The following is a 13,696-nucleotide window of genomic DNA, read 5'->3' as shown; positions in this document are numbered from 1 at the left end:
CCCGGGAAGTTTTCCTCCCCAGAGGACGCTCTCGCATCTTAGTGCCCCACTTAACAGACCACCTCGCGCCCGCCACGCGTTCCCCTCCGCTCCTCAGGAAAAGAGGACCACAGCTTTGGAGACCTAACTGGACAGGTTGCGAGGAAGGGCGGGGTGCACTTGGCGATCTTGCTGTTTAGGGTTGGGAATCGCAGAAAGTCTCTAGTGGTTGGTTTTGGACGCCCCAGGAACGGGATCAACATTGGACAAGATGAATGAAGGGTCCCGAGGAGCTGCTTAAGGAAATTTCGCTGTTGACAGTTGTTGGGGAAGCCAGGTTTAGCCACCTTCACAGCCCGGAGGCCCGGAGGAGTCTCCGCGCAGAATCCCCTATTAAGGGATAGTTTTTCCACTTTCATAGGCAACAAAGTTCATTTGATTCGCTCGCTGCTCATTTGCTCTTCGGGGTGCAGGGGGGAGGGGTAGATGCTACCTGATAAGGGCATCTTTATGTGTGAGGAAACGTATGTGAAATGACAAGTTCAGATCCTTTGCTACGGAACAACTTTTGGGTTATAGTGGATAGATACACTTTGTTAGGGGCCAGCTTCCATCCAAGAATACTACCCTTTGATAAACATCGTGAAGACTTGTTGTTCTGAAATTGTCATCCCCTGGGCAGCATGAAAATATCCTACGTGAATTTCAACATGTATGACTCAGAATTTTCTCCCGACTTCTAAGCTGGTATTTCACAGCATTCTGACTGAGGTGCCTTGCTTGACATTTTAGCTTCAGTTCTGACCCTGACTTTGGCTAGAAATAAAAATGACAGCAATTCAAATTTCCAAGCCCCTCCATAGCGTTTTCATCCCCAATTCATCGCTTCCTCTCCGTATAAATACTATGCAACTCTGACAGAATAAAGCTTGATGAGGTTCACAGCACGGGCTTCCCCACGTGGGAATTTTCTGTTGCTGCATCATCTCAGATATGAAACTTGATAGCTAAGGATTTGATCCCACGCACAGGCCTCACTAATCAACTGGCTTAGTCTCCCATGATCGGAGGTAGACACTGCCTATTTTAATGTCTATCGCAGCTAAGGTTTTTTAAAAAAGCTGTTTTTGTAAAGTATCATGCCCCTGCACACAATATAGAAGTGGGCATGAGGCATCTTGCTTTGTAATAGCAATAGGGCACACTTTAAAAGTCAACCCGACACTATTTTTTGCCAAAGAGCAGCATTTCTAGAAAGCCCACACAATTAGATATCAAATGAAAGTCAGAAGAAGAGTCCTGATCCAACTTGCCATAACGGGCCCATCACAAACATCTTGCTAAACCACAGAAGATTTCCATCTTGTGGGTGGCTGTCCTCAGATTGCGTAAGAATTAAGGGTTCTTCAGACCGATTTTGAAATTTTGAAATTTTCTTAAAGCAATGGGTACATACTACTATGAGATGAATTAAAAATACACACTGTATATGTAGTGAACAAGAAATAGCATTTTTCTACTCTCTGTTGGTTCAGAAATGTGTTCTTTGTTTTCATATATAGGGGCTACTCAGTTTCTTTTTTGGATGGTATCCTTTATCACTCCATTTCCTTAGAGATTCTACTGATTTTAGGACACATTTTCTTTTCTTAGTCAGTTAACTGGCAAGAGAGCTATCAAAACCTTTCTAATAAGGTAAAAAATATTAATAAAAAGAAATATTTTGATTATAGCCAGTAATGTGGGGTGGGAGATTTCATTTTCTAATACTTGAAAGGGACTCTTCTCCCTAGATAATATTTGAGATTTCTCATACACTGGTATGATAAGGGTATCTTAAGTAACTATATTGAAAGCAAAACGCGCTTCTTCAATGAAGCACATATGATTTTATTAGTAGACTTTGGATTTTATGCCATTCTGTTTCCAGTGAGAAGAGACTTTGCATGAACAATGACATAAAAAGCATTGGTTCCTGGGGGCGTTAGTGTATAGAGCAGGCACCACTAGCTGGACAAAGGCATCAGGCTGTGTGAGTTAACATAAGTTGACATCCCAGTCATTTCACTGTATGGCTTTCCCCTTACCTTTCAGCCTTTTCAAGTCATTTTCAACTTACACTTTCAACTTCTTGATGTTTTGATTTTTATTTTTAAACAAATTATCTGTAAACACGTCTTTGCAGATGAGTGTTGACTCTGGTATGACTAAGAGTAATTCCTAAGCAACCAGGCAGAGAATTTTTGGCTTAGTGGATGCCACAAACCCAAATGTCTGGAGAAATCAAGAGGGCGGCAGTCTAAGCATGGGGCGTGCTTGGGGAGAACAGGCAGAACGCAGCAACAATTGGGGTATACCAGAAAGCCAGAGTTACCTTCTCAGGGGACTACAAATCTAGTATTACCAGACCGTTTGTTTGTTTTGTTTTAGAGAGAAGACAGAAATTCAGTGTGTGTGTGTGTGTGTGTGTGTGTGTGTGTGTGTGTGTGTGTGTATGTGTGTGTGTGTGTGTGTGTGTGTATGTGTGTGTGTGTGTGTGAGTGTGTGTGTGTGTGTGTGTGTGTGTGTGTGTGTGTGTGTACTTTTGACTCATCCATACTGCCTCCCACTCAAGTCTGTACACAGCACTGTGTACAAAGTGTGCATACATGCACAGTTTCAACTGGGGTCTATCTTACAGAGGGTGTAATCTTGGACCAAGAAGGAAAAAAAAAAAAACTAAGTTGAAGAAATTATCGATACAAATTATGAAAATCCATGGAGACAAAAAGGCAAGCCCAATTTCTGTTCAGAGTGCTTATTATGGGCCAGGAGATGATTTCAGCATCTGGGGGCCTTGGCCATTATTTGGACTATTTATTCTTATGTTAAAAAAAAAAAAAAAACCCACTCCCAAACAGTACTTTGACACAATCACCAGAATTTTGCTCAAAAGTATGTAATTTGAGCAGGGCTTAGTGGGAACAGCTGCTTTTCTCCACTCTCTGTCAATTCTAAGGTATGTGGTTAGAAGTATCTGAAGGCTTACTCACCTTTATGTCTGTCTGGGACGATGGCTGGGGCCTCCCTCAGTCAGTTCTGTGGTGTGGCTGTGGCCTCTCCACATGGCTGCTTAGCTTTCTCACAGCGTAGTGGCTGGTCCTAGATTGGACATCCTCAGAGGCCCACATGATAACTGTATGTGGATAGCCTTTTATGACTTTGCCTTTGAGTCATTGGTGCACTTTTGCTGTTACCACAGGCTCATGAAGTCAGGAAAGAGCATAGACCTCACTTTATCTTGATAATGGAATATATTAGTGTGGCCATTGTTGTAAAATCGATTCTACCATGTCTATCCCCACTCACCACGCCTCCCATCAAACACCATCACTCTAAACCCTAAAGTGTGCATACCTACTCAATTTTGACATTACTTCCATCAGGAGACAATGTTCACTTACTGACCATTCCCTCTCCTTCTCATTGTGTCCACCCCACCCCCACCTCCGATCACCAGGAATTGGTGAACTATTGGTAATTTTCTCACTGCCCTGTTTAACCACTCGATTTCCTCTCTGTGTACCTACTCCCCAGTACAAGATTTCTGAACCTTAGCAATCCTGTGTTTGTTTGTTTCTATAGTTACCAATCATTTACGCAGCATAGCCCCAAAGGGACTACCTGTGGATGACAGGGTAACATTTGCTGGCTGGCTTACAGAGGTTTAAAGATAAATAAATAAAGATCAAACTTTGGATTCCCGTGCATCAGCAAAAAAAACAAAAAACAAAACAAAAAACAAAAAAAAACAGGTTTCGTAACTCTTAAAACTATATTGGAGGCTCAGCGTGGTGGCACACGTCTGTCATTCCAGCACCAGAGAGGCTGAAGCAGGAGGATCCCAAGGCTGAAACCAGCTCGGGATACATGATAAAACACTGTATCAAAACAAACCAAAGAATGAACAGCACCTACACCAAGAGACCTGTTAGTTATGGAAACTGACTTTGCCCGTTTTGTGACTTTTCGACCCTCTGGAGAGGGGTCCTCATTTATGTTTGACCAGCTACAATCAAAATGGGGAGGAGAGGAGGGAAGGATTGCTGGGAAGGGTAGCCCGCCTCTGGGAAATCTTCAGGATAAACTGTAGGAGGAATGAACTGGGTAGTTTACACTCATGGAAATGTCCCCTGTGGGGTGCCGGGCAGGTCATTTTTCTAGTCTGTCTTTCACAGCAGGACCCAGGCTGGGTGGGAAACACTCTTTCCTTTTGAACGGGTGTCTCAGAGCCACAGGATTTTGTCTCATTGAATCAGCCCAACTCTCATTTCTCTGATGGATCCCTGTCCTTCCCTGGTGCTTTGCCTCTTTGACACTACGATGACGACCCCACCCCCATCGGAACCATTTAGCAAATGTGAGTGCCCATTGGGAGCCAGGAACCCCGCGGATGAATGCCCAGTTTGTGTGAGTGAGAGAAGAGAGCATCATTGTCGGATGTGCTCTTGATTAGCACAAAAATGGATTCACCCTTCCTAAGGGGATAGACATCACCAGTGAATGGAGCCCGACACAGACACATATGTCATCCTTGGTGGTAGCCTTGCTGGTTGGCCCCTTCAGAAACTGGAGGCTTTCTGTGCAGAGCAGTGTCTTGAGCATCTGGGTAATTGCTGCCAGGGCCCCTCACTGAGGAAGTGCCTGTGAGTGATCTAAAAAATCACAGAAAACAGTAAGCATTCTTTGTGGTTAACGACATGCTTCTTTTTAAGCTCACACCAGCCAACTGCAACAAAGCAACATTGGCAAGGCACACTGGAGGCGCGCAAGCCTGACAAAGCTCAGCTGCAGCATCGTTAAGAGATATTTATAAATCTTGGGAGGATGCCCCCCCCCCCAATCACCAGATGAGGAAGGGACCTTTCCGAGCTTCTTGCTCTGGGCCTGAGGAACAGGGACACATGTCCCACTGTTCAAATCCAAGATGATGGTCCTCAGCTGGAAGCTGTGTACTTCTCCTGGCAAGAACAGAAGGTTTCCTAATTAGCCTGGGGAAACAAGCCGACCTCACAGCCAAGGAAACAACGCACCTAGATTGACAAACAGAGTTCAAGGCTGTGGGCTACCACAGGCAGCTTTGGGGGATCTTGGATGGAGAGGCCAGGGTCCACTTCAAAGAAAAATGAATGGTGGTTGATTGATGCAGAGTTTGTAAAAGGGTGTATTAAAGTTTCTCACAAGAGAGATGAATTCATTACACACTGCTTTGTTTCTGGAAATGTTTGATCCATGAATAATAATAATAATAATAACAACAACAATAATGAAAACTCTGCATACAGATGTCTCACAATGCTTTCCTGTAATATAGAATTAATCACCAGTAAAAAACGTTCAAATAGAAAGAACCTTAAAGTAGGAAAACATAATTTCTTTAGGAAGACTCTTCCAAATTCATATCGAGAGAGAGAGAGAGAGAGAGAGAGAGAGAGAGAGAGAGAGAGTGTGTGTGTGTGTGTGTGTGTGTGTGTGTTTAACTGCCTTGTTCCATGCCTGGGAGAAATAAATCACAGAGCATGTAACATGACTAAAGAAAGTAACACATAAAGCATAATTTCTTTGGAATCCAGAATTTTCTGTTTTGTTTTTTGACACAGGGTCTCTCTATGTAGCCCCGGCCATCATGTAGACCCACTCTGTAGACCAGGCTGGGCTTGCACTCAGAGATCCGCTTGCCTCTGCCTCTCAAGTCCTGGGATTAAAGACGTGTGCCACACACTCGACTTCAAATTTGTATCCTTTTTTAGCTTGTTAAATTCTATAATAAAATAATCTGTTTGGAGGACAGCATACAGCAAGCATACAGCAAAGACTGTTGCAGAAATAATTGCAGGGAGCCTGGCTCAATGAACATGCTGCTGTCAAGCCTGATGACCTGAAGTCAATGTCTGGAACCCACATGGTGGCAAGAAATAACTCCCAAAAGTTGTGCTCTGGCCTCCACATGTCACATGTGCACACACACCTCTTCTCTTCCCAATAACAATGTAGCAAATGTATGACTTTATTGACTGTGGTCCTGGGATCATCAACTGGAGTGCAATATAAATAAATAATTTATTAAGAAGGTATTGTTTGCTTGTGTGTTCACCCAGTATGCCCAAAAGCTACTGCTTCTCACTGCGTTTGCAGGTTTAAATGTTAGTGGCTTGTGTGTTTAATCATTGTCTTTTATGAGTTCAGAGTTTGATAACTTCCTTTCAAACTTCCTGCCGCACATCCTTCTCTCCCCATTTTGTAGGGGAGGAAAGTAGGGCCTTAAGTAATTGTCAAGTGACTTTTTGGAGGTCATATAGATCTAGAGCCTATAGTTATTTCCTCTGAATCCTGGTTTGCTGTCATTTATTCTTTCATAAAAAAGTCTCTATAAAAACACATTCCAGTTTCTTTTTCTAAATAGTAAAAATATATGTGCTGTGAAGTATGTCTCTTACTATACTTATTCCATTTTAAATGTCACAGACGTGCATTTCTGTGATAGGATTTTGTATGCCCTTCGTTGTGATAAGTCTTTTGATTGCTATCCATATAACTTTCAAATGGCCCATGTGAGGCCAATATCTTATATATGAACCCTGGGTTCCTGGTTACACATCTTAGAAATCATCTGTGGTTTCCATACAGCAGAGGATATTGGACTGCTCACTCTTCCATTCAGGCAATATTGATTGACAGTTCTAGATGCTGGAGGGGGGTGGTGCACATCATAGAACCATATGGCATCAGGGGTCTTATGAGCCAGTGGTTTTCAGAAACAAATAATTATAAAAAAATATCAGAAAGTGAGAAATATTGGGCAGAGAATTCAAATGGAGGGGTGTGTAAAGGTGTGGCTGTGCGTCTGACTTGTACCATGATGCCAACAAACCCAAACAGGAGGAAAACAAGCACCCTGAGTTTTAAGCAGTGTTCTTAATTCAAAATATCACATAGTGGGAAGAAGGTGGTCTTGCATGTGAATAAAGAACTCAGAGGACCTTGAATGTAGGAAACTATTTACCTGGAGAAAATGTAAAGAATTTGCTCTTCGTGCAGATGGGAGGTGGGAGGAAGAGACTGGGAGGAGAGGAGGGAGGGGAAATTGCAGCCAGGATATTAACTAAATAAACAAACAAAGAAATAAATAAATTTGTTAAAATATATTGAAATTAAAAACAAAACAAACAAAGACAATCATGCTATAGAAGCTATTTGCAACACACACACACACACACACACACACACACACACACACACACAAAGGTATCTGAACCACTTGGGCTCTCTCTCCATCTCTGCTCTGAGGTGTGTGTTAAATACTGAGGCCACTAAATGCACACACACACACACACACACACACACACACACACACATACACACACACAGAGAGACAGAGAGAGAGAGAGAGAGACAGAGAGACAGAGAGAGAGAGAGAGAGAGAGAGAGAGAGAGAGAGAGAGAGAGAGAAAGAGAGAATGATGAGGAAGCTTGTCAGGGATCTTCCAAGCTCTAGAGATGGTATTTCTGTAAGAGCTTCTCTCTTAACCCTGGGTGTGAAGGTTTATGTTTAATATTTGTTCCAGCTGATCACATGAAATTAGAGAGTTAACAACCCTTGAGAAGTTACATCAATGTGTTTGAGGAAGATTTTCACCTTTTTATACGACATTTTTATAAGAAAACAGGAATCTCAGTATCTTAGAAGAGTTCTGAATCTCTGCTTTTATAAGTCTTTTTCTGAGCAAGGAGGAATGTATGGGAGGGTATGGATGGAGGAAAGGGGAGGGGAAAGTGCTGTAGAATATTATTTTAAGATGTGTTATATTTGTTTATGCTGTGGAACATTTGTTTAATGATGCAAAGATGTGTTGCATTCTTTTATGTTGCATTTGTTTAACTCTGTGAAGCTGTGTTACTTTGCCTGTCTAAAACACTTGATGGTCTAATAATGAGCTGAATGGCCAATAGCAAGGCAGGAGAAAAGATAGGCAGGGCTGGCAGGCAAAGAGAATAAATAGAAGGAGAAATCTGGGAGGAAAGGAAGAAAGAGCAAGATATCAAGAAGCACCAAAAAAGGGGCCAGCCACCTAGCCACACAGCCAGCCATGTAGTAAGAGTGAAAGTAAGATAGACAGAAGTAAGAAAAGGAAAAATTCCAGAGTCAAAAGGTAGGCAGGCTAATTTAAGAAAAGCTAATAAGAAACAAGCCAAGCTAAAGCCAGACATTTATAATTAAGAATAAGCCTTCTTATGTGATTTATTTGGGAGCTGGGTGGTGGGCTCCCAAAAAGACCAAATAGTGAAAACAACTAACAACAGAGAAGTGATATCATTACATTATAATAACAGAAATAACTAAAAATCTCTGCAAATGTCATACACTGAAACTCAATTAACACAAGTGTCTTAGAGTTTCTACTGCTGTGAAGAGATACCATGACCACAGCAACCCTTATAAAGGAAAACATTTAACTGGATTGGCTCTCTTACAGTTTCAGAGGTTCAGTCCATTATCATCATGACAGGGTGGCAGCATGCCAGCAGATGTGGTGCTGGAGTAGAGGCTGGGAGTGCTACATCTTGCAGGCAACAGGAAGTCAGCTGAAACACTGGGTGGTATCCTGAGCATAGGAAACCTAAAACCTGCTCCCACAGTGACACACTTCCTCCAACAAAGACATACCTCATAATAGTGCCACTCCCTATGGGATTATAGGGGTCAATTACTTTCAAACAATCACAATAAGGGAACTGGTGGCCAATGCCATCATACAGGCGCTGGGTGCAATGGTGGTCCAGAACAGAAAAAGATTCATTTATGGCAGATTAAAGAACTGTGATAAAGCTGGCAGATAATTGAGAACCAGAAAGGATATTGTCTAGTTCCACATCAAAAATGAAGTGCTTTGATTTTCTTTTGAAATATCCCCCAGTGACTGGGGACGTCGTCAATTGGTCAAGTACCTGCTGACTCAAAACGAGGACTTGAGTTTATTCCTTGGAATCCATATAAAAAAGTCAGGCATGGTGTCTAGCTTGCAACCCCTGCTCTGGGGAAGTGGAAACAGGGAGATTCCCAAGGCTTGCTGGCCAGTCAACCTCACCTAGTCTATGAGCATAGGCCCCAATGTGAGATCTTGTTTCAGAAAGTGAGGTGGGCACTCCTGAAGATTGACACTTGAGGCTTTCCTCTGGCCTCCACACACACATGCACACACTTACAAAGGCACTCCCATCACAAAATTCAAGGCCTAGGTACCCACAACAGATAAAGATAACATATGGATACAGTGAAGCCATGTTTCAGATTCCTGAGGTAATTCTAGTATGAAGGCAAGTCTGCTAACTGTTGATTTTCTGTGGTCAGGCTCTATGATAGAAATTATGGAAATCAACTTGCAGTCATTTGGAAGATTCCAGGCAGAAAAGTTCATATAAAGCCATTTCACAGTGACCATTGGATGGGCTAATACCGGCTTGGCCGTTTAACACTATGTTTTAAAATGGTAACACAAGGCTGTTGTTCTTAGCATGGGAACACTGATGAGATGTATTTAATGGCTCTGTCTATAGTTCTAAGCATTTCGTCAAATTCACATGCTGCTGCAAGAGCAATGATTTTTATCCTTTGAATAGAAGCATGTTTGAAAACATGCTCAGCGAGGAGTCTTTCTTTCCTTCCCACAGACGTTTTTCTAACTACACACTTTTTGCTGGCCTGTACCAGTTGCTGTATTTCTAAGCAACAGCAATATCTACCCACACACAGTGTGAAATGTATGGTATGTGTTGCCACAGGCTACCTCATTTCTTTCATTATTAATTGGCGGTCTCAGGTCTATAATTTCACCAAGAGAAGGGTTCTGGCTAGAAACTTTGGATTAATGCTTTCTTTTGTATTTGGAAATATCCTCTAGTGTTTCTCATTACATAAATAGATACCATTCCCCTCCCTCCTCCATTCTGCAAGATTGCTAATAAGCCGTGAAAATGCCCTCAAGTTATAGTTGCGCAGGGAGAAGAAGAAGAGGTACAGGAGTGGTGGATAATTAGTATCTTATTAGGGCATGGATGGAACATTGTAGATTGACGACTGTGTCCTCACTGCCAAACCTCCCTGAGGTACCAAGGAACAATTCCATGCTCTTGGCAGGACCTCAAGAAAGATGGCTGAGTGCAGCTAAGAGCAGGGGGTCTTTTAGACTGACTGTGAGCCTCAGCAATGCTAGCTGCTTATTTCTTGTGTGGCCTTGGCAAACTCTTACCCCCCCTCTAAGTGGCAGTTTCCTTCCGTGCAGAAGGTAGATCATGTTCTTTAGCCCCTGGGTTTTGTGAGGATTAAGCAGCATATGCATTAAAGCTCTTAGCAGAGTATGTTACACACAGAGCTCTATAAGTGAGATACATGACTGTAATGAAGTCGTGAACTGTGGAAACCGAAGACCACATGGAGACAAGTATCCCAGGTTTTCAGCTTGGGAAAAGGGTATTCACTAAATACACAGATAGGGGGGCTTGGGTAGTAAATCATGAGGATGTCTTAGGACAAACTTCAAGCAGTTGGGTGGTGATTGTTCAAACTCTTAATGACTAGAGGCCAGCTTATTTCCATAAGCATAATTTATAGCCAGCAACTGTATTTTCCTTTGTATTTGATTTGTTGTTCTTGTAGTTTAGGGTCTTAAACAAATGGTGTATCTGAATGATATAGTACAGCATTTTGCAGGGCTTCTCATTACATCATAGAAGATGGATTAAAATATCAAATTCATTATAGTAATAAATATTTAATATCCATACCAAAACAGGATATCAAAGTGGCCATCTTAGGTTTCAGATGAGGGCTTAAAAACAGTGGTACACTAAAATAATGCAAGGAAACCAAAGGCTAAACATTTGTTGAAAATACAAGTGGAGATCAACAATTTAGTTGAATAAAGCTAACTGTATAATGTACAGTTTTGTAAAATTGTACTAAATTGGGTTCATGTAATAAAGAGTTAATTCAGTAGGTCACATTTCAGTTCACTATAATGTGGCTGGTAAACACAGAGAGGTTGTATTAGTTGGTCATCTGAGCTGTTCATATCAAAGGATGCAATATTGACACTGTACTGTGTCCCAGGCTGACCACACCAAAAGGCCCTTTCTAGGAACAGCATTTTCCAAAGACATGTGGATAAATGAGGGTATTTGAAAGGTAACTGAAACTTCTAGAAATTTGGATGCCCAACGACAGACAAATAGTTGGCAGTGTTTTCATTGGAGAAAGAATGATTCAAGGACATGATCATTATCATGTAGTGGACAGACTTCCTCCAAAAGTGTGGGTGAAACGTCACCTGTTATGCTCCAGAAAAATAAACATACAGTTGGCACACCTTTGAGGTAGAAGAATGCTCTCTAGCTTAGTAGCATCAGTGTATTTCTGTGGATCAGAGGCACTAAATAGGAGTGGGTGGACTCGTGAGACTGTAAGATCATGAACTTGATACTACAAGTGTTCAGTACTGTATGGCCATCACTTAGAGACAACTTATGAAGACCTGCAGAGACAGAAGGATTGATTAGGCAATGGTGTGCTTGCCTCACAAGCGTGAGGACCAGAGTTTGGATCTCCAGAACCAAGTAAAAGAGCTGGGGAGGTGGAAACTTGGAGGGGGGTTGCGGCAAGCCGATTGAGTCTCATTGGAGAGTTTCAGGGGTGGATGGTACCTGAGGAAGAATATCCAAGCACTCCCAGACATGTACACACACGTGGCAGGAATGCATTTGAGAGAAAGCCTGCTAAGTGCCAGCCAGGATTAGGTTTCCCTAAGAAATAGCTTCCAGCGACAGCCTGATGCTGAAGAGAACTTCACTCCACACACACGCTTTCCGATAATCCAAGAGGTGAATAGAGGAAGATTTAACTTTGTATAACCTTTTAAATGACAGATTTCCTTATTTCTGTGGATAGTTATGTATGGGGCTGGTACAGTGCCATGACAGTATGTCATCTCTAGCCATTTCATAAACTTCAGTATATTTAAATATGTATAATGGTGTGTTCATCTTTAAATCTGGAGAACATACAAATAAGAACATTTGTCTTTCAAAGCAGTATTTGGATGGCTTCAAGAGCAAAGTCAAACATGAATTTGTTAAGATTCTGAGGCCTGCTCCCCTCCCCCCCCAAATTTTTTTGACATTTCTTTAAATTTTTTATAAATATTTTATTGTATAATTACTTTAATTTTACATATCAGCCACAGATTCCCCTGTCCTCCCTCCTCCCACCCTCAGCCTTCCCCCCCAATCCACCCCTCATTCCCACTTCCTCCAAGGCAAGGTCTCCCCTGACCTTTCTTGAAGCACTTTCTGGCCCCTGGCCTGCCCACCACAATATTGAGATAGGCTATTCAAACTGAGCATGATTTATTCCCAACCTGTCTCCTTGCCAGCCTTCCCTGTCTTAGTAAATGGCAGCTTTTTGCTAGCTCCAGTTAAAAATTAGGAGCAATCTTTCTTCTCTGTCCTCTACCCATGATCTAAACCCCATCTTCACATCCTACTGTCCTTCCTATGAGAATTTCAAATCTGCTCAGTTCTCCTCAGCTGAATCCAGTGGGATTACTGAGACATTTCTGGATCTCCTGGCCACCATTCTTGTCTTCTCGTCATTCTCCACACAGAAACCACAGTAATCTGCGAATACTTTAAACATAGGCACACACACACACACACACACACACACACGCACACGCACACGCACACACACATTCACACACACACACACAAACACACTTGCATGACAGGAAGCAAGAGGGAAAAGGGAGATTAGGGATGGAGGCAGGAAAGGGGGAAAGGAACCTTGAAAGAAAGAATAAGCCTGTTTCTCTAAAGATTATTTTTTCACTCCTTGGATAAAATGGATATGGGCTCTTAAGTGAAATCATCATATATATATATATATATATATATATATATATATATATATATATATTACAAATCAGAAGATGACTTAGGATGAAGGTAAAATAATTTTCATTGAATGATTAAAACTGAGATTTTATTTCTGCCAAAGCACATCATTGGGAATGAAGAGTGAAACAATTAACATTATTGAATATTTCTCATAATTGTATAGATTATTTCCATGAAAGCTGAAATGAAGTGATTGGCTATTACTGACCGTGTGGTGTGTGTGTGTGTGTGTGTGTGTGTGTGTGTGTGTGTGTCTGTGTGTGTGTCAGAGTGAAGTACCGACAGGAAAGCACACTCCTTGAGAGCCCTTTAACGAAGTGGAAGAGTTGATATTTTGGACTTCAGATAGACATTTAATGACTCTTACGAGACCCAGAGAGAAGTCTGTCTGACATTGTTTCCTAATCACATTGAAATTCCAGTTTGGTTTCTTAGTGAAGAGATTCCTTCAAAAGTTACTGAAATGGAAAGACTTTTGTTTATTATCTGCTGGTACAGCTTTAGACAGCCTCCCGATTGTTTAGGATCAAGGGTACTTCTTTGATACTGTCAATGTTATAGTTAATGTCATGAACAGAAATGTGCGATGGAATGAACGTCTGAGAAGCAGAAACAGGAGAGAAGCTTCAGGCACCTGTTGAAGAAGAAGATGATGACAGATGGAGTCTTTTTTTTTTTTTTCTCAAGATCTCTGTGCAGCTGTGCTTACATCCAGTTTCCCCAAGCTGAT

The 13,696-nt window shown here is 41.8% G+C and overlaps 1 protein-coding gene across 1 annotated transcript in view; it reads left to right on the top strand.

Moving 5' to 3' along the window:
- The first annotated feature begins 4,341 nt into the window (after positions 1-4,341).
- Moxd1 (monooxygenase DBH like 1) overlaps positions 4,342-13,696 on the top strand; it is a 77,608-nt gene continuing 68,253 nt past the window's right edge. Inside the window, exon 1 of the mRNA XM_059272991.1 lies at positions 4,342-4,428. Within this exon, the coding sequence (XP_059128974.1) occupies positions 4,342-4,428 (87 nt within the window). The remainder of the gene's footprint in view (positions 4,429-13,696) is intronic.

The sequence above is a fragment of the Peromyscus eremicus genome, chromosome 8b (genome assembly GCF_949786415.1).
Source record: "Peromyscus eremicus chromosome 8b, PerEre_H2_v1, whole genome shotgun sequence".
Taxonomy (NCBI): Eukaryota; Metazoa; Chordata; class Mammalia; order Rodentia; family Cricetidae; genus Peromyscus; species Peromyscus eremicus.
The sequence above is the reverse complement of the archived record's forward strand: the minus strand, read 5'-3'. Positions and strand labels throughout refer to the sequence as shown.